Raw genomic sequence first — 21,151 nt, forward strand, 5'->3', positions numbered from 1 at the left:
GTGCTTTTCAATATATATATAAATGATCTGGAAAGGAATACGACGAGTGAGGTTATCAAATTTGCGGATGATACTAAATTATCTAGAGTAGTTAAATCACAAGCAGATTGTGATACATTACAGGAGGACCTTGCAAGACTGGAAGATTGGGCATCCAAATGGCAGATGAAATTTAATGTGGACAAGTGCAAGGAGTTGCATATAGGGAAAAATAACCCTTGCTGTAGTTACACAATGTTAGGTTCCATATTAGGAGCTACCACCCAGGAAAAAGATCTAGGCATCATAGTGGATAATACTTTAAAATCGTCGGCTCAGTGTGCTGCAGCAGTCAAAAAAACAAATAGAATGTTAGGAATTATTAGGAAGGGAATGGTTAATAGAACGGAAAATGTCATAATGCCTCTGTATCGCTCCATGGTGAGACCGCACCTTGAATACTGTGTACAATTCTGGTCACCACATCTCAAAAAAAGATATAGTTGCAATGGAGAAGATACAGAAAGGGCAACCAAAATGATAAAGGGGATGGAACAGCTCCCCTATGAGGAAAGGCTGAAGAAGTTAGGGCTGTTCAGCTTGGAGAAGAGACGGCTGAGGGGGGATATGATAGAGGTCTTTAAGATCATGAGAGGTCTTGAACGAGTAGATGTGACTTGGTTATTTACACTTTCGAATAATAGAAGGACTAGGGGGCATTCCCTGAAGTTAGCAAGTAGCACATTTAAGACTAATCGGAGAAAATTCTTTTTCACCCAATGCACAATAAAGCTCTGGAATTTGTTGCCAGAGGATGTGGTTAGTGCAGTTAGTGTAGCTGGGTTCAAAAAAGGTTTGGATAAGTTCTTGGAGGAGAAGTCCATTAACGGCTATTAACCAAGTTTACTTAGGGAATAGCCACTGCTATTAATTGCATCAGTAGCATGGGATCTTGTTAGTGTTTGGGTAATTGCCAGGTGCTTGTGGCCTGGTTTGGCCTCTGTTGGTAACAGGATGCTGGGCTTGATGGACCCTTGGTCTGATTCAGCATGGCAATTTATGTTCTTACTGCTTTGAGCCTCTGTACCCACTGCCATTCCTTCTTTTACCTGGATATTTTTTTGCCTTTGTAGCCATCAGGATATTCAAGAAAGGGAAAATATGTTGCTGTGGCTACATCTTCCCCTGCAATGATGGGTCCTATTGACTTATTTGTGGTGACTTCTACTTCTGCAGGTCTTCAGACCTTGGGCACAGCTAGGGGAGACATAGTGCCTCCACCAGGCCCAGATTTGAGTACATCTTGGACTCTTGCTTTGAGAACTCCTTCTCCAGACCCAATGGCCACCTGGCATGCCAGGCTGCAGAGAGAACAGCTGCATAAGGTTGATGTTGGCAGCGGTGTCTTCCCTGCTGGGTGCCCGGTCCTGGAACATAGTTTGTCTGCATCCAGGATGAACGAAAATGTGTCTGGAGGAGTTAAGGAACGTGAGAATCACCTTGGTAGTATGGAAGGAGCAGTTGTTCTTCAAGACAGGAATCTGCAGCCCCTTTAGGGATTGAACACCGAGAAGAGTTCAGTTTGCAGAAGGCCTTGGTCTTTATGTTGGAATCTATTTGGGAAACGATGGAGGCCTTGGGAGAGTGGTTACTTCTCAAATAGCCTTGATGGTCACAAAAAACCCTATGCTGGAGGAGAAATCTGAAGCCTTAGAGAATTTTAAAGAAGTAACTGAACAATGTTTATCAACTCCTATAGCTAAGACTTTATATTTATATAATTGCACCAGAAGAGAGAGATCTGGCTTTCACTCCAGAGAGGTCTAAGGCTGAGAGAATAATCAGTTGGAGTAAGTGTCTCTTCCTAAGTTTTGCAAAGTCTCTTCCCATGGTGACCTTGCTGCATAGTATCCTGACTAAATCACAGCCAAGCGATTACTGCTATTGAAGTATGATAGGAAGCAAAACAAAAAAGTCATACTGGCCGCACGTCGCCCAGGATAAAATGGTGCACAAATCATAGAAGCTAATGAAAAAATTAAGAGGATTCGCTACTATTTGGTGGACCCTTGAAGAGAGGGGGGGAAAAAAAAAAAAAAAAGAGATAATGAACTGCTATTTTTATTCCAGAAACCCCATATTTAAACCTCATGGATACACAAACAGAGCTCACCAATAAAATGGAAAAAAAAAGTAATATCATAGGAAAAGTTGCATAAGATAATTGATAAACATTTAAGATCTTGATTGGGCCAGATCATACAACATAAAAACTTAAAGAGCTGACGGATGGTGTTGAAAGAGAGAGCTGAAAAAAGAAAAAAATTCAGAAAGGAGCCACAGGGGGGGAGTTTGAGCAACTGAAGACCACCCCAGTAAAAGTACCGGAAAAACCAAAGAGTACCAGAGTAAAAAAGAAAGCTAAGGGTGCACTGCAGGAGGATAAGACAGGTCAAACAGTAATGAGAAAAATCCCAGCCAAAAGACGACCTTCAATAATAAAATTACAGCAGAAACACACAAGCTGCAACGATAAGAAAACCGAAAGGAGAGGCACCAAAATAAAACATTTAGAGAGAATGTGAAAAGGAGCATTAGTGCAGTTAAAACAGCACCAACAAAAGAACAGAACAGTTTTGGAGAAATTTGTTTGAAGATCCTGTAGAGCACAACAGAGAAACAGAATAATTGCCCAGCATACAGGAGATATAGAAAAGGCAAACATGAAAACCGTGGAAAGGCCTGAAGTTACAACAACTGAGCTGGCGCCCCACACGGGAAATGCTCTAGCCCTGATGGCTTGCCCAACTTCTGGGTAAATATTTAACCTCTCTTCACCAAGACCGGCTAACTGCAAAAACCAATTGATTAGACAGGCAGATTTCACAATGGCTAATACTACTACACATTTTATAGCGCTACACAACACTGTACAAAAACAGCAAGAAGACAGTCCCAGCTTAATCCAGCTTACAATCTAATAAGATAAACATACAGGACAAGAGGACTTGGAGCATTTCATAGTTAGGCAAAGGTTAAACAAGTAAAGAAAAGAAAAAGAATAAAGAAAATAATTTAATGTGGCTAAAAGCAGGCCTTTGATTTAAAAGCAGCCTCAAAAAAGGTGGGAGAGCACATGCTTAAATCCTGCCTGATGCACGAGCTCAGGAGGACTATTCCAAGCACACAGCACAGCCAGGCGGAAAGCAGCGTCAGGAACTGGCGGGAGAGGAGAAGGGCAGAGAGAGAGGAGAGGAGAGGGAGTGAAGGCATGTGCAACTAACAGGAAGCACATTCCTCCTCCCGAAGCAAGAGCCAATTATCCCCCCCTACCCTGCTTCCCTACAATCTATAAGTTGTTCACTGCCATCACTGCTCACATCGATTCTCCTAAGATCTTGGCACCAGAACAGAAAGGTTACAAAAGGGAAGCAGAGGAAACCAAAGAGCACCTGCTGCTGAATAAAGCCAGTATGAGCTGCCAAAAGAGCAGCATCTCTCACTGCTGGATAATAAATTGCCCTGAAATACACAAGGTAAACCCTGTACTGAGAGAGTACATCATGTTCACCTGAAAACGTGACAGATTACACTCCAGCTGAATTATTAAGATCCAACAAGGAATACTTCAAGGAGATTTCCTGGCACTGCTTTTGTTTTGTCTGGCATTATAAATCCTCTGCGCACTTTAACTCCTTGAGTTATGGAATTAGCCTTAATCCTAGAGCAACCAATCCCCTACTACTGATATCTCATTTACTTTTTTAGATTTGAAAGCATTTATTCACTGGTGGCTCTGCAGGAGCTACCTGGAGGCCAACCTGCTGGGAAGCTCAACTTGAATATCTATGACCGTAAGGCCTATGGCCCCCCCAAGGAGCCTTACCTTGCCATCAATCTAATCAGCCTTGCAGCGCCTGTTGTCTAATGGCCATGTGTACAAGGCTAGCTATGTTATACATCAACAAGCAAGGTGGGGGAGGGGGAACTAAATCCTACCCATTTGTCTAGAAGCCGTCAGAACTGGGCAATGAATTATAGCACGTGCCATAGATGTTGGAGCAAGGTGGGCCTGGCCTGATCAACCTTTCAACCGCGCCATCCCACACGTGCTGTTAGCAGCGGCTCTCTGCAGTCTCGCGTGATGTGCAATTTCAGGTTTACAAGACCAGCGTGAGAATGCAGGCAACTGCCTGATGCGAGCAGCAGCACTTCCAGGACAGTGTGGGAGAGCTGCACATTAACTAACTGGCTTACATGGGGGGAGGTCAAGGCTGCCTCGCTGGGTATCCATGTGAGGGTGGGGGTTTGAGGGGCAAAGCTGGCTTGTCGTGGGGGGGGGGGGGGGGGAGGCTAGCTAGATGAGCTAGCTTGCAGGCTGGGGTTTTCAGGCAGGCTAGCTGACTGATGGGGGAGAGCTAACAATCCTTGACCCCTACCTAGCCTGGCTGAGGTAGGGGAGGGAAGGTTTGCAAGGCTACAGGAGGCAGTGGCCCTGTGTGAGAGAGAGAAAAAGACTAGAGAAGGAGCTGGGGATGTGAGAGGGAACAGGACCAGAGTCGGAGTAGGGATAGTGATCTTCCTTCTCACAATTCAGATGTCTCCTTGATCCCAGAAGCCTCTCGCCCTCCTCTTCCCTCCCTCTACTCTTTGTCCTCAGTCCTCTGCTAAGAGCAGAAGCAGGGAGAAAGAGAGAGAGTTGGGGAGGTGGGAAGCTGCTAGGCAAGTGAGGGGGTGGGGAGGGCAAGAAAGGGGTAAGAGGACACTGATGCTAGGGTTGGGGGAGAAAAATACCACAAGGGCTGGCGCTGCTGAGCTCTTGTTCTCGTGCTTGTGGGTGGTGGGTACAGAAACACAGAAGTTTTAGTTCCATCCTCGGCGCCATCAGATAATGACATGAGTGACACAAATTACAGGTAAACAACTTAATTTTATCTATTTCTAAATGCCAAGCAAAAAACAGCAGGTTAGGCCCCAGACTCTGCCAGAACTCATCAACTTTTGCGATGAAATATGACATTTTGGGATTACCCAACATGCATTTTGCTAGGATAGAATGGCATCAAACTGTCACGGAGGCTTTGATGGAAGCTTTTCACAGCATTGATGGTGTTGCTATCATAGCTCTGCATGGTAGTTGAAAGAGAGCATAAGCCCAGGCCCATTTCCACTTGTGGTACTGGTCTGTTCTGTACGGTATATGGAGTCACTCTAGCAGCTATTTCAGTGCATTTAATAGACTCACACAGTAAAATAAGGATGAACTCAGGATGTGGGAGGCTGGGGAGACTGGAACAGCAGAGAGACTGTCCGAGGATATCCTGTACGCACAACGCCTGTGTGCTCAGCCCAGAGTCACTTGTCAAGCTGAACTGGCAGAGCACTGCACTATTTATAGGCCTTGAGAGCATAGCAGGATAGGCTTTCCTACAGACAGCAGGAGCTGAGTCACAGGTATTGCTTCTTGTTCTTCACAGAAAGCTCCCTCCCACAATGCATGTCCTAGGGTAGCTCTGCTGCCCACAGTAATATCACAGCCCCGGATCGTGAGAAGCAAGGATGTTCGAGCAAAGCCCCAGTGACCGCATGTCTGATGTAGCACTCAATGGAAGCCTCAGTCAGTTGAGGCTGGGTGCATGCTCATTCATGATCTCAGCCAGGAGTGCCCACTAACTTGTGCCAGCATTGTTTGGAGATCAGGGAGAATTATCTTCCTCTGATTTCACTAAGCCTGGTTCTTCCCAGCCAGATGCAGGTCTGGGTAAAGATGTCAGGTGGGGGCGTCTGAATCTGGAGGTCCCCTAACTGGTTCTTCAGTGGGGCAAGGCGGCTCAAAGTTCGCCTCAAGGACCTCCTGGTATGGATACTTCATTTTCCTTGGTAGAATTTTTCCAGGGGTTGCAATCCTTCCTTCAGGCGCGGTCCTCAGCCCCATCCAATGCTCCCAGGGCAGAGTTGCAGGTAGGATCCTACTGTTAAGCGCAGGAGTACTTGTAGAGCGGCAGCAGGACTGCCCGATAGAGATCTGGATGGCACGGATGATGATGCAGATTCTGACTCTCTTGAGGATGGTGAAATGCCTCCAGGGTATAGAACTGTATAGAACTATGCTACGGTTCTTTCATAGAGATGAACGTCCAGCTCTGATTTCCCAGACCTCGAAAATATTTGGAGTTCCTGGGGAAGATTCAGTGTTTGAGCCAAAGAGAAATCCCATTTTGGTTTCCTTACGTAAAAAGCCTCATTTTTTCCCCATGATGGAGGCCATTCAAGAATTGATTGATCTCGAGTGGGGCGCCCCAGAGGCTAATTTCAAAGGCCTGTAACCCTCTGTATCCAGTAGTAAGAGAGCGATTGCATTTTCCAAAGGCAGATGCACTTGTGTGTGCAGTCTCCAGCGTAGAGACTCCAAAAGAGTCCAAAAGACTGATGCTAGAAGACTGGATATTGTGATAAAAGAGAAAAAAAAACCAAGAACGACACTGCTGACAGAGTTGTCAGTACCCAGTGACTATTCAGTGGATCGTATGGAGAAAGCAAAGATCCTTAAGTACCAAGAGGTGCAATCAGAGACCAAGAAAACACGGCAGAAAGATACAGAAATAGTCCCAATGGTCTGACTAAGAAGAATTTCCAAATGCACTTTGATAAGCTGCTTAGACAGATTACCCCCTAGGAATTCCAGCACAGCAAGCACTGAGAAGGGCATTAGTAGTAAATACGAGAGACTGAGATGAATCCCAACATAACCCTGGCTAACGAATGAAGCTCATTCCTGTCCATGAATGTGCAAACCAAACCATTTGGAGATACTGCCCTTTACTTTATTTAACAAATCCAAGAATATCTTTCCTTTGGGCAATTACGTCAAAACAGAAATTATATCAGGTATAATTAAATAACACACACCACCCTATCTAGTCAGTTTTTGGAAAAGAATCTGCCAAGGAAACGCCACACTAGGCCTTCAAAACCTCACGGGGAAAAAACAAGGCTAGAGCCTGTGAGAAAAGTGCAGAAATCTGCTGACTTATGACCCAGGCCTGTGAGTTCATCCTGCACCCAATGCCCCAACGCTGCTGGAGAAATCATTGCAGTGGTGCACAAGGAGAGATCAAGGGGCTGGCCTAAGTCATTTAGGCTATCAGTTACGTTCCTGAAGCCCACAGATTAAAGGGGCAATTCTCAAAGGCTTAGCCAGGAACTGCACAGGTAAAAACAGAGTTCACCTGGCTAGATCAGCCCAAACCCACTAAAGCAGATTTTCAGCCAGACAAAAGCGTGCAAGTTCACAACCTGTGCACTTTTAGTCATGGTAACAAGGGAAAGAAACTCGGCCCATCCACTGACGCTTTAAAACGTTATGTGCCTACTGTACGCTATCTTTTCAGTCTGTGTAAGTGAATGCGTGCATTATTCAGACAAAATATGCAGGTATTCCTCTGCAAACTAAGAGGCGGATTAATGTTAAACTCAGCTAACAAGGAGGTTCTTGCTTGGCTCTGCAGATCTGCATTGTTAAAATGAGTACTTCACTGAGTCTGCTTCTCTCTTTATGTATTCTTTACCTGCTAACCAGGACTGGGTCTCCAGCAGTTCATCAGCCATGTCAGTCAGCAGACATTCACCAGGAACACTGAGGAGTGTGGCCGAGATACAGAACAGCAGGCCCTGACGCACGTATCTGTTGTAAAAGGAAAGAGAGCGGTGCTGGATCAGTAAGATGAGGTCTTCCTTCACCATGTTTTTACTTTTTCACCTGGAGCATGCTCAGGCAAAGAAGAGTTTGCTTTATGTGTAGCCTCATGGCTTCTGTCTCCATCCCACACATACACTGAGCCTCATAAGAAGGTCAAGGGAGCAAGAGGCAGAAGGTGCGTTCAAAGTCCACACAGCTGGTGAACTAAAACAAGTCAAGAGTCATCAAATTCGATTTATGATAAGGAGAATTTACTATGGCAGAATGTGATTACTATTTCCAGCAACATGCAAACACTACTTTCAGGGACTGCGGTCATTTCAATTCAGGATCATTTACAGCCCTTATACTTCCAATCTGAGAGTTAACCCTTCTGCACTCCTACCACTAGTACTAATGCAATTAGCATCTTTGAAAGAGTTAATACAGAGTCCTGGGAACACATCCAGAGGCAGGATTAACACTTACAGCCGTCTGCCCAAGTAAGTGCACTGTGCTAGGATTAGCACAAAGACAAGGAAAAGAAAAACAAAACTCACGGATCCGTGTGGAAGCGGAGACTCCAAACAAGTTCCAGTAAAGCCTTCCCCATCTGAGCAGCTGCCTGTGAATAAGCCCCAAAATGATGTGAGGACAGAGAGCACCTAAAGATGCCACTTTTAATCTGGGAGCATTCAAATCTGCATTCAGAACACCAGCACTTCCCGACTACAACAGCAGCCACATGCCACAGCTTTAGTTCAGGCATTCACATTCTCAGCATTAGTGGTCTCAAACTGGTCTCTGGGAACCCTCAGCCAGCTGGGTTTTCAGGATACCCCCTACTGAATATGCATAACACATTTGCATGCATAACCAGCAAGGATATCCTGAAAGCCTGCCGGGGGAGAATAGGGGGGTGCTCTTAATTCAGTAGGATTCACAATCCAAACCCCTGAGCACTACAGTATCCACGCCCAAGAGCAGTACAGTCTCAAATTATAATCCCAGCCTTGGGTGCAGGAGTACTCACCCTTCAGTGCACTACTGTCTCAAATGATAATCCCAGCCTTGGGTGCAGGAGGAGTACTCACCCTTCAGTGCACTACTGTCTCAAATGATAATCCCAACCTTGGGTGCAAGAGGAGTACTCACCATTCAGTGCACTACCGTCTCAAATGATAATCCCAGCCTTGGGTGCAGGAGGAGTACTCACCCTTCAGTGCACTACTGTCTCAAATGATAATCCCAGCCTTGGGTGCAGGAGGAGTACTCACCCTTCAGTGCACTACCGTCTCAAATTATAATCCCAGCCTTGGGTGCAAGAGGAGTACTCACCATTCAGTGCACTACCGTCTCAAATGATAATCCCAGCCTTGGGTGCAGGAGGAGTACTCACCCTTCAGTGCATTACTGTCTCAAATTATAATCCCAACCTTGGGTGCAGGAGGAGTACTCACCCTTCAGTGCACTACCGTCTTAAATGATAATCCCAACCTTGGGTGCAAGAGGAGTACTCACCCTTCAGTGCATTACTGTCTCAAATTATAATCCCAACCTTGGGTGCAGGAAGAGTACTCACCCTTCAGTGCACTACTGTCTCAAATTATAATCCCAACCTTGGGTGCAGGAAGAGTACTCACCCTTCAGTGCATTACTGTCTCAAATGAAAATCCCAACCTTGGGTGCAGGAGGAGTACTCACCCTTCAGTGCATTACTGTCTCAAATGAAAATCCCAACCTTGGGTGCAGGAGGAGTACTCACCCTTCAGTGCATTACTGTCTCAAATGAAAATCCCAACCTTGGGTGCAGGAGGAGTACTCACCCTTCAGTGCACTACTGTCTCAAATTAAAATCCCAACCTTGGGTGCAGGAGGAGTACTCACCCTTCAGTGCATTACTGTCTCAAATGAAAATCCCAACCTTGGGTGCAGGAGGAGTACTCACCCTTCAGTGCATTACTGTCTCAAATTATAATCCCAACCTTGGGTGCAGGAAGAGTACTCACCCTTCAGTGCACTACCGTCTCAAATTAAAATCCCAACCGCAGAGCTAGAATGTTCACATCTTACTGAACAACTCTGGGATTAGAGAGAGAGTTATTTGGTCTTTTGGCTAAGATTCAAAATTAGCGACTCAGTCACAAGATGAAGACCGTGCTTTCTTGGCCTTTTTGGCTAAAATGGAGAATTTGTATAATATGAGGGGGTTAACACCCTGACACCCAGCCTTATTAGGGGTATGATGTAATGATCATTGCCAAAGCAGGAGAATTAAACCGGCTTTACAAAAAAATTGCATCCAGAGCTTGCGACTCAGTCGCAAGACTAGAGGTCTCATGCACATCTCTCTCTTACCATGGTGTGAAGAGCACAGTACATCAGGACTCCCAAGGTATGTAACAGTCTCCCCAGCAGCAGCCGATCATCGCCCAGGAGATCAAAGGTAGCCAACGGCCTGAAGTATAAAACAGCGATATGCTGATGAATATTTCAGAACCATCACCAATGAAAGATCAGGCACTGTACAGGGAATACCACAATCATACCTGCAGAGAAATGTGTCCAAAACAGCCTGCTGGGAATAAGAGTTAAGGGCAATTTGCAAATTGTCCACATTGGAACAGACAGGACCTACTTTCTACCCGCAGACTTTGCACAGATTCCCAAACCAAAAGAACATAGGTACGTTCACTTTCAAACCTCCTGCAGGCACAGAGCACACATGGTCACGTGCACCTGCTGTTTCTGTGGGTAGAATTTTGCTGGAAAAATACAAATGCCATTCCTTGTACAGACCCAGATCTGTCCAGACTCCTGGGTTTATGCCTCCCCACCAGCAGATGGAGACAGAAAAAGTTTCACCAACACTGCTTGAGAAACCCCAGTGCCACCAGCGGTTCCTCAGTATTTCTCTGTCTCCAGCAGATGGGAGATGGTGCTAAACCTGCAGTCTGGGCAGTGTTGGTTTTTGAGCCTTCCTCTGGGGGTTTTTTGGAATCCTGCTGGGTTCTTCCCTGTCCGGCCGAGGCGGGCGAGCCGGGGGTCTGAGACTTTTTTGTGTGCCCCGGGGTGTAAATCTGGTGGTCCAGATCCCTCCCCTTCACCAGGTCACTCTGGCGGCTGCAGGCTCTGGTAAGATTTTTTTTTACTGAGGCAGTCGATTCCTTTTTTATTTTTAGACTTGAGGCTTTCTTGCCTTTGGCTTATCAGGTCCTAGGGGTGAAGATCCCCCAAGGAGGGGGCCGATGCAGTTTTGGATGGGATGCGCAGTCCTCCGACAGCTTGTCCATATCACAAACCAGTAAAGAAATTGGTAGAGGCGGAATTGGGTCTCCCTGGTTCCAGTCTCAAAGTGGGGAGGGCCATGTCAAGACTTTATCCTGTGCCAGAGCAGGTGTTAGAACTTTTTGCTCTCCCTAAGGTTGACGCTGCTGTTTCCGCGGTCCCCAAGAATGACTATCCTGAGGCTGGTCCACTCCATCGTTCCTATTATAGGAGGTTGCTTGATTCGGTTTTATGACGAGTGGACCGAGGTTACGCAGGACCAGTGGGTTCTCAGTGTGGTAAGGGACGGCTGCACTTTACAATTTGCTCAGCCTGCTTGCGAGCCGTTTCCAGTTTCCCCATAGCGGTTCCGTGAGCAAGCAAGCAGTGGCTCAGGAGACCCTGGATCGCCTCCAACGCCGGGGGGGTGGGGGGGCTGTAATTCCAGTTCCCTCCTGTACAGAAACTTGAAAGGGAAGATATTCCATTTATTTTGTGGTCCCAAAGAAGGAGGGGGACTTTCTGGCCGGTACTCGATTTGTAAAAAGGTGAATGCAGTGTTCAAGGTTCCGGGCTTCCGGATGGAGACCTCGGGGTCAATCATAGCAGCGGTTCGCAAGGGAGAGTCCTTGGCTTCTCTGGATCTCTCGGAGACCCATCTGCACATTCCCATTCATCCGGACTCGCAGCGCTTTCTACGCTTCATGATTCTGGGGCAACATTTTCAGTTGCAGGCCCTTCCTTTTGGGCTGGCCACAGCACCGCGCACGTTCCCCAAGGTGATGGTGGTGGTAGCAGCGAATAGGAAGGAGTTCTGGTGCACCCATAGCTGGACGACTGGCTTATCAGGGCAAAGTCGGAGGTCCTTTCTCACCAATCGGTTCACAAGGTTCTCCAGTCTCGGTTGGGTGGTAAACGTGTTGAAGAGTCATTTGACACCGACACAATCCTTGGAGTACCTGGGTGCTCGGCTCGACACCCTGGTCGGCAAAGCGCATCTCTCAGAGAAGAGAGCACTGAAACTACAAAGGCAAGTTCGGCGGTTGTTGCAGTTACGCGAACTCAAGGTCTGGGATGATTTGCAAGTCTGGGGCTCGATGCCTTCGACCCTGGAGTTGGTACTGTGGGAGTTTTCCCCCAGGAGGCCGTTATAGAGGGCATTTTTGGCTCGTTAGAATACAGTTTCCGAAGAGTTTCAACTACCGTTGCATCTCGAGGGCGCTTACCGGCCGAGTACAGAGACGGCCTCCGGCTGCAGGGAGAGAGGGCTTAGGCAGTCTCCACCACGCTCGGCTTCCGGCACCCACTGCCTTTCAGCCGCTTTAGCAGCAAAGTCCACACTGGAAAACCTGCTACCGGACCAAGGCTCACCTCTGAGGGATCTCTGAAATCGCCTCAGGAATTCTTAACTGGGGGAGGGACCTTTAGGTATCATCACAGGAGAGCGGGGCTCAATCTTCTCCAATATTAAAGTAGAAATCTGAAGGTAAATTTTCCTCATCTAAAGAGTACTGTGTTCCCGATAGGAGACAATCCACATCTGCTAGGAGACGGAGAGATACTGAATGGCCGAAGTCGCTGCAGGGGTAAATCTAGGGTGACGGCAGCTTTGAAATCCGACTGTCTCCATCTGCTAGCGGGGTGGGGGGGGGGCACATAACCCATTGGTCCTGAGTCCATCTGGCTGCATGCTAGGAAATGTTAGTTTTTGGGACTAACATGGGATATACTTAGTATTTGGGTACTTGCCGTGTTCTTATGGCCTGGATTGGCCACTGTTGGAAACAGGATGCTGGGCTTGATGGACCCTTGGTCTGACCCAGTATGGCATGTTCTCTCTCAGGAAGGGACTTTAATGGTTCTAAAAACTTGCATTGTTAAACATTTATTCACCTTATTTGCTCTTCATTTGCTTAGTTTCTTCTAGATGAACAAAATCACTTCTTTAAAAATTCTCAAAACACAGTATCAATTTAAGAAAACTTTCTCCCCTTTTTACTAGAAATGTATACACAGCATATTTTGGGAAATTCATTTACAATAATTTAAGCATGATCTGCTGTTAGTTAAATCTGAAAGGAGCGTTGGTAAGGGCCCAGTACGAAGCCGCCCTCTCCTTACCTGTCAAAGTTGCGGATAAGAGGGAAGAAGAAGTGTCCTGCCACTGCGTTAAACCGACTGGGAACGGGCGATGGATCTACTCTAGATACACCCTAATGGAAGAGAAGAAGAAAAGAAGTTGGAGGATCCTTGCTGGATGATGTTCACTATCGTCTCCTCGCACATCGATTAGTCTCATTTTCTGTTAGGCCCCGACAGTGCCTTTGGACTTTAGTTTTTCCATCTGCCTCAAGGTATCATTTTATCATTTTGTTAAATGTGCGGTATCAAAGCAGATGTGCTCTTTCAGCAAAGCTTAGCCACTTCTTCTTTCAGTGACACTGGAGATGAGAGCACGGGCTCGTTACACAGCGGAATTCTCTAATCACCATATAATACTGCATTAGGAGCCTTTGCATCATTATGGTTGGACTCCTTTTATTCTACTGCTCCGAGATGCTCTGGGATATTCTCTTGCACTTTTTTTCTTCTGTTACATTTGTTCTGTTTCTTACTTTTCTCTAACCAATAAAAAGACTGAACTCAAAAAATAACTCTGACATGATAATTAGCTAAGGCTAAATTGTGCTTGATTGGTTAATATGCTTTATAACAAATTGGAAGGAAGGAAAAACTCATCTACCATCTATGTGGCATCTTACAGGCAGCAGCCTTGGAGCTGCCTGTACGATAGGGAGTCCATTCATCCCCTCTGACTGAGGAAGAGGAGGAATGAGTTTTTATACTGCTGAATTAGTTAATGGGAATTGGAAGGGAGAATTTGCTATTTTAGAATTATTCCATAGCTAAGAAGTCCCCCAAGAGGGCGCCAAATAGCTCACAGGACTAAACTGTGTTCCCATGCACAACATTCTCAGATTTATACATCTTACATACAGTATTCCAGCAAAAGGTCACAGTAAAGAAGTTACAGTTCTTTCAATTACTAAGAATAAGTTGCAGGGCAGCAGTCATCAAAAATATCAAACAAACAATTTGCACATAGCGAGTGAAAGTTGTCATGACGGAGTTCTACTTTTGCCTTTATTGGTCTGTAAGCTTTTTTTGGTTGTTGTTGGTTCAGGTAATCAGAACCAGCTTCACCTGGGACCACTACAGCACCTCAATCCTTCTCTTCCACCTAAATCAGGAATTTTCCCCGTTTTTAATCCTCTCTTCCCTCCCGTCTAGCTGAGCCACTGCGGTGTCATCAGTCAAGAGCCACTGACCACAGTTCCCCCTGAGCATCCACCCCAGGCCTTAGCCAACAGGTGCTGTCAATGTGTGATGGCTAAGATACCTCCCTCCCTGGGACTGTGAACACTGCCCCCATTATCATCCACTGCTCTGAAAAACAGAAGCTGGGCTCAGGAATCAAACCCATATCTCCTACATGGCAGCACTACCGCCGAGCCACCAGCCCACCCACTACCGGGTCGATTTTAAATCCCCGGCAGGCGCAAATACCGGGAGATACGTGCGGGGGCCGGGCTGCACGCACGCTTTGTGCATTTTCCAAGCAACCCGGCCACGCATGTGTCTCCCGGTACGCGCGGAAGTGCCGGGTTCCTAAAAAAAAAGGGGCGGGCTGGGACTGCACCATTAGGCGCTATCCCGGTGAAACACCTGCCAGCAGCCAGCTGGCGTGGCACCTGCTCGTAAGAGCAGTTAAGTTTTAAAACAAAAAAAAACTGAGGTGAGTTGCGGGGGGGGGTTAGGGGTCAGGGCGGAGAGGGGAAAAGGGAGGAAGGATAGTTAGGGGGTTAGGGAAGTTCCCTCCCAGTCCATTCCTTTATTGGAGCGGACTGGGAGGGAACTGGAGAAGGCCTGATCGCGTCACCAGATGCTTTGAAATAAAATCCCCCCTCCCCCTTGCGCGCAGATATAAAATACGGGTATCGGATTTTATAACATGCGTGCAGCGACGCGTGCCTGCAATAAAATCGGCAGCTCCTTTTAAAAAATTTACCTTTCAGCTTTTTAAGAAGAAAACTGCGAGCCGTTCCCTGCTCGGTGATGCACAAAGCCGAGCTCTGTGAATAATTATACTGCATTCTGGAATTAAATATTCAAGGAGAACTGTTCCACAGAACCTTCCCCTATGCCACAGTCTTTTATGCTCCATCCATTTCCCACCTTTTGACTTTACCTTAGCAAACCTGCGGGTTTTGCTTTCAATCCTCTCTTGCACAATCTTCCTCCAGTCCTGGGGGATGCCAGGGCCAGATCCTGCCTGCTTAGAAAGGATTTGTATAGCTGGGCCCTTGGAGCTGGGGGTATTGGGCTTCATGGGCTGTGATAACTCCTGGGCTGCTGCTGCCAGTACCTACGGAAAGAGAGACTTCTTGTTAGAAGGAATGGGAGGGTTTTTTTTGTTAGTTCTACCAAACAGGCACATGGATTTGGGAGTGAGCATGGGTAATCTAGACAATGCCTTAAAATCTATTTCCTGCCCTGCCTCACGTATTCTGGAGAGGACTTGGCATGGCTTCTATCGCTTGCTCGTCACGTGTTTTGCCAGACTATAAGTGTAACAGACCCTCTAGTGAAGAAGTGCACGAATAGCAAGTCAAAACAGCCTTAAGCTAAAATATCTTCTATAAACCCCTGTATGCGTGAGCCAGCAGAAGGGATCAGTGGAGGAAGGCCATTTCCTCTATGCTTCATCCAGGAAAATGTCCTTGCTCCACATCCATGATCTTCCCTCTCCCCATCCTCCTCCACCCTCTTGCCATGCCTTTCATCTATGTAGTGATTCTCTAGGGCCCCACTAGCTATTTTGTCCCTAAATTAGGATTAGGAAGAGTTTGCAAACCATCCCTTGCCGGCCCTTCCAAAGAGGATGCGTGGATTGGTCAGCAGCCTGCATAAAAGTGGGCAGAACACGAGGAGCAGCGTGGCGGCTTTCTGGCAGAGCTCAAGGAAGCTGGAGAGTTGCTGAACTGATTCCCCATAGCCCGATACCGCGGGAAGAGACGCAGCTCTGACCAATACACCACAGTCTGGCAGCGCCTGTGGCTGGGAGTGGGGTGCAACCGAAAAAGTCTGAGACACAGGGAAGTAGAAGGCAGAGCTAAGAATGGAGAGAACAGACAAAACTGAAAAGGAGAGATGGCAGGTACACCGGTGACAGGGCAAAAACAAGACAACCATGCACAAACCGAATGTGAAAACCTATAGGGAACTAATGCAGGCTGGTAAAGACAGAAGGGATTTCTGGAAAGAAAAGCTAGCAAATGAAGAATGGGAGATTTCAATTACCCCAATATTGATCAGGTAAATCTCTACTTCCTGAGCATGTCCTGATGAAAGTTTCTCAATGCTATAAATGACTGATTCATGGTCCTGGAATCGACGAGAGAAGGAACTACTCTAGATTTAATCCTCACCGCAACACAGGATCTGGTACTGGGGCTGCTTGGCAACAGTGATAATATAGTAATATGGTAAATGATGGCAGAAAAACAATCAAAGCATTTAACTTTAAACAAGAAGACTATGATAGTAAGAGAAAACGAGTTAGAAAAAAATCTAAAAAGGTATGGTTGGCAAAGGCTGGAAGTTTGCATGCAGTGGGGATACCATTTAAAAACATTATCTTGGAAATCCAGACTAGATGTATTCCACGCATTGGAAAAGGTACAAAGAAGACCAAACTGTCAGCATGGTTAAATGGTGAGGTGAAAGAGGCAGTTAAAGCCCAAAGGACATCTTTCAGAAACTGGAAGGTGGATCCAAATGAAGAAAATAGGAAAGAGCACAAGGATTAGCAACATAAGTATGAAATCTCTTAACAGAATTGAAACGGAACACTTCTTCACCTCAATCTTCAGATGCTAGCACTAAACACCCTGGATATGGAAAGCAGGATAGTGCAAGCCATGCCCCTACCGCAAGTCGTAAAGGAGGTCATTCTCGCAACACAAAGATCTTCCACAGGCATTCCTACAACTTGAAATGAAAAAGGTGTGCATCGCAGAAAGAGGATCCCTTCAAAAACTCGACTTCAGCCCTTCTACAATATCTAGTCAGTCTCTCCAAATCAGGATTTAAGTCAAAGTCCATCAAGGTACACTTCAGTGCTAGTGTGGGGTATCCTCAACATTCAGCAGGTCTTCCAATCTCTCGCCACCCGACAGGAGGTCTTCACCCTCCTATAAGAATCCCTCCTACTCAGTGGCACCTAAATATAGTACTGACTCTTAACTAACGACCCCCCATTCAAATCCTTAGCACTGGTGGATCTCAGATTTCTCTCTCAGCTTTTAAAGCAGTGACCTCGGCACAGAGAGTCGCATGCGCCATGGGCACAAATTTCCAAAAACAGGGTAACGTTAAGAACTCATGCAAAGTTTTTACCAAAGGTGGTTTCTCAATTCCGCTTGTACCAGTCCATGAATTCTACCAACCTTCGTTCTGAAATCTTATTCTGTCAGACTGCCGAAGAGCTTTATTGTTCTGTTTGGAAAGGTTGAAAGCTTACCGAAATCTCAACTATTTGTTTCTTAGGAGCCAAACAAAGAAGGAAAAAAACCCCTGTCTGGATATCGGCCTGCATTTCCTTTTGCTATTTGCTCTACCAAGTCTGGAAAACATCTTCATAAGAAGAGTAAAAGAATTGAAGGTACTTCTGATGCCCCTTGAAGCTGAGGAAGTCAAGTCCACACGACTTGACTTCCTCAGCTTCAATTCAAGAGATCTGAGAAGTGGCTAAACATTACCGGCTAGAAGAAAACTCCCACAGAGAGAGCAGCTTTGCCAAAGTAGAATTCAAAACTTATTTAACTAAATGCTTCAACTTATTTATTTGTACAATTTTTATATACCGTTGCACAGTAAAATTCCATCGCTACGGTGTACAAAAAAATAATAAAATTATAAAAACTCATCTCCTATTATTAAACTAACTTATTAACATTATTAAATCTATAATGTACAACTCTCCCACATCTGCTCTACACCAGCTTGCAATTCCTCCATCGCTTATCCAAGAACCAAATATCTTGCAACCCTCGGCCTGGGAATCCCGGCTTATGTGGCTGAATTCAGTCCTCCTCCTCCTCCACAGCTTCCCTGTAACAGGTGCTTTCCACAGTCAGCAGGACGATTCAGCCGCCCGCTGGAAGTTTACCTTATGAAATGAGTGAGGAGACTTGCACAGCAGCAGCTGTGCGGGAATAGCTCAGGATGGGACTGAGACACATCAAGGCAGCGCGAGGACCAGCTACACACTGCGTGTTCAGATGTGGTCATCTGGCACCTTTTTCCCAGCTCACTGCACGCGGTGATTGGCTGTGGACATCATTTGCCACCTTGAGAACACGGAGGGCGAGGTTGAAGGAGTGCAGCACTACTACCCCACTCCTCCTCCTGTGGGTCCTTGTCTGCTGCAGGTTGAGGTGTTTAGTCATCCAGCCACACCAGCGTAGGAGCTCATCAGTAAAGGAGGAAATGAAAAGAAAAAAAGGAGCGGCTTAAAGGACTGAGAACACCTGTCAGGACACGGATTATCAGGCACTTACATCCAGAATGTCCATGCGCTGCCGCAGGCTGTAGTTCACAGAGTAGAACTGGGCACTCAAATACTGAGAGACCTGCAGGCAATGGGGAAAACAGTGAGGACTGTTAACAGGAAAACATCCATTCACACAAACACAGAGAGAAGATTCCAGTAGCAAAAGATCACAGAAAGTGGCCAGGACATCTACGTCTCGGCTTTATCTATCCCCATGCAGATCTGTCCATATTCCTTAACTCTGGCCAGGAGCATCCCTTGCTATTCTAACACAGAGTCACCAAATAGCTCTGCTAATGTACAGCAATCTTGACCTATAGAGCTTCCCTGGAATTGCCACATAAACCACACACACAAGTTACTTGCTTACAGTCAAGCAATCTACCTTCCCTTTCCCCTCTTTAAACCACATCCAGCATCAGGAACCCTTGCCAGCCCCCAAGGGCTGCCTCCTCCGAGAGAACCCCTCAGTTCCTCTTTATGGCTGGCACCCCAGTCAGTTCCAAAGGCAGCGTCTTTAGCACTACAGCCAGAGCCATAAAACGTCCAGGAGTGAAACGAGAACAGGACTCACAGTTATTGGATCTGTCACTGTGACAGCCACCAGGGCTCCACGGCGCAGATCTGTGAAGTGCTCCATACTGGTTTTATCCTCGAGATGCAGCAGAACTTTCGCCAGCTCAGCGCTCACCTGTAGGCAGAGCAGAGAATACATTCCTCAGATTCTGTCCCCTCTCTTACAAGACTGGTGCTACTTCTCTTCCCAGATCCATGCTCCTGCTCCCAACGCAGACAGTACATTCACCCCCACCCCAGAGTGCCCATGCAAGGAGGAGAATTCTGTCAACAAAACCAGCTAACACCCTCAAAATCTCTGGCGCCTACTCCGGGAGAGAGACCTCGATCAGGTCTTACCAAGTTACCACAATACACAGTGGCAGAACAGATCAATCGGTCCATCCAGCCGCGGCAGTTATTCCGGTACTCTGGCAGTGTGGACATCCCAGGTGCTAACTGTAGAAAGTTGACCTGCTTGTAGGCTATCACTCCTTTCCCGACGTCATCCTCTTTGGTTCTCCACCATCGCGTCCTTGAATTCTGTCGCAGTCCTGCTTTCTACCACCTCTGCTGGTGGTTATTCCAGACACCTGCCACCCTCTCCGTAAAGAAGTATTTTCTCATGTTTCCTCTCAACTCGTGACCCCTTGGTTTGGAAATTCTCTCTCTATGGAAAGCCTGTCATATCTTTGAACGTTTCTGTCCTATTTTCCCTATCCCTGCTTTCCTCCAGCAAGTACATTTTGAGTATTACAGGTTCAATGATATCCGTGATATCAGAATTATTTCCCCACACTTGGCAGCAGCCAGTCACATCACAACTTAATCCCACACCCCCTGCTCCTCCAAGCAAACATCAGGACAAGAGAACTGAATCTCATGCCCCGTTACACCTGGTGAGGTCTCTTCTTCTCTCCTTGGCAGCAACCAATGTGACACCTCCCCTTCCCTGGAAATAGCTAAATGACAGCTCACACTTCCCTATCTCATGTCCTCCCCCCTACCCCCACCACCACCAAAAGGCAGCGCTCACATCATTCGCATCCAACAAATGCCAATGAGGTCACATTGCCCATCATCCACAGCCCAAAACCCCCCTGTGCAGGAGATCATTTTCTGCGCAGGACCCCCTGCTGTGATGGTTCGAATGCCGACGCCACCTTTTACCTCTCTGGCCATTGCCTGGTTCTTCACTATCAGGCTCTTCAAAACCCCCATGGTTGCCTCCAGTTTCTCCACATCTTCAGACGATGTCAGGACTGGAAAATAAAATTCCCGGAGGCTCAGCTCAAACTATGCCACACTGCTGAGCAGGTGGGAAGGGCATGGGATGCTCATCCAAAATGCATTCATCCGCAAGAAAAATATTTTTTCAATCAGACTTTCCCTCCTGCCAACATGCAAGCCCTCCAGTTTTCTGCAGCAGCTGCTAAGCACGGTGCCTGGCAAAAAAAAAAGTCTTCACACTGGTACATCTTTCAGTCTGCTATCTAAAAAGTACAAATCGAGACGCACTATGCGTGCAGTTTTTAAAACCATCTGATGTCTTTTGCCACATGCAGTATATCAAATGCATTAAATAATAATTAAAGCAGGAGTTTGTTTCACTGATCTACACAACATACTCTACCCTTTCATTGTGAAAGAACAATTATAGAAATATTCCAAGTATAATTAAGAATTAAAAAAAAAAAAAAACCCCAAAAAGTCTTGATTGCATACGTCTTCACATTCCTTGACACGATACTTGTTGGAAGCCCTTTAGCAACAGCATCCACCATGAGTTGCACAGCGGGAAGATGCAGTTTTTTGCCTATTCTTCTTGGCAGAAGAGCTTAGACTCAGTTCAGGTCGCCTGGGGATCATCTGTGGTCTTTCGTCTTCAAGCCTTACCACTGATTTTCTATTGGACTCAGGTTCGTGGTTTGACTTGGCCGCTCAAGGACATTCACTTTTGTGAAGCAGCACCGTCACTCAGTAAAGATGCTGCTAGCAGTACATTTTTTATGGGTTATCATAAGGTTGGGGATAAGAGCTCGGAGCAGCAGGTGCTA

The 21,151-nt window shown here is 46.5% G+C and overlaps 1 protein-coding gene across 1 annotated transcript in view; it reads right to left on the bottom strand.

The window, feature by feature from the left end:
* TELO2 (telomere maintenance 2) overlaps positions 1–21,151 on the bottom strand; it is a 59,486-nt gene that overhangs the window by 5,082 nt on the left and 33,253 nt on the right. The window contains exons 13-20 of the mRNA XM_029577425.1: positions 20,265–20,356; positions 19,114–19,230; positions 18,547–18,618; positions 15,174–15,350; positions 13,046–13,137; positions 10,016–10,115; positions 8,218–8,282; positions 7,548–7,663 (exon numbers count right to left, since the gene is read on the bottom strand). Coding sequence (XP_029433285.1) covers positions 7,548–7,663; positions 8,218–8,282; positions 10,016–10,115; positions 13,046–13,137; positions 15,174–15,350; positions 18,547–18,618; positions 19,114–19,230; positions 20,265–20,356 — 831 coding nt within the window. The remainder of the gene's footprint in view (positions 1–7,547; positions 7,664–8,217; positions 8,283–10,015; positions 10,116–13,045; positions 13,138–15,173; positions 15,351–18,546; positions 18,619–19,113; positions 19,231–20,264; positions 20,357–21,151) is intronic.

This window comes from Rhinatrema bivittatum, chromosome 14, assembly GCF_901001135.1.
Source record: "Rhinatrema bivittatum chromosome 14, aRhiBiv1.1, whole genome shotgun sequence".
NCBI lineage: Eukaryota > Metazoa > Chordata > Amphibia > Gymnophiona > Rhinatrematidae > Rhinatrema > Rhinatrema bivittatum.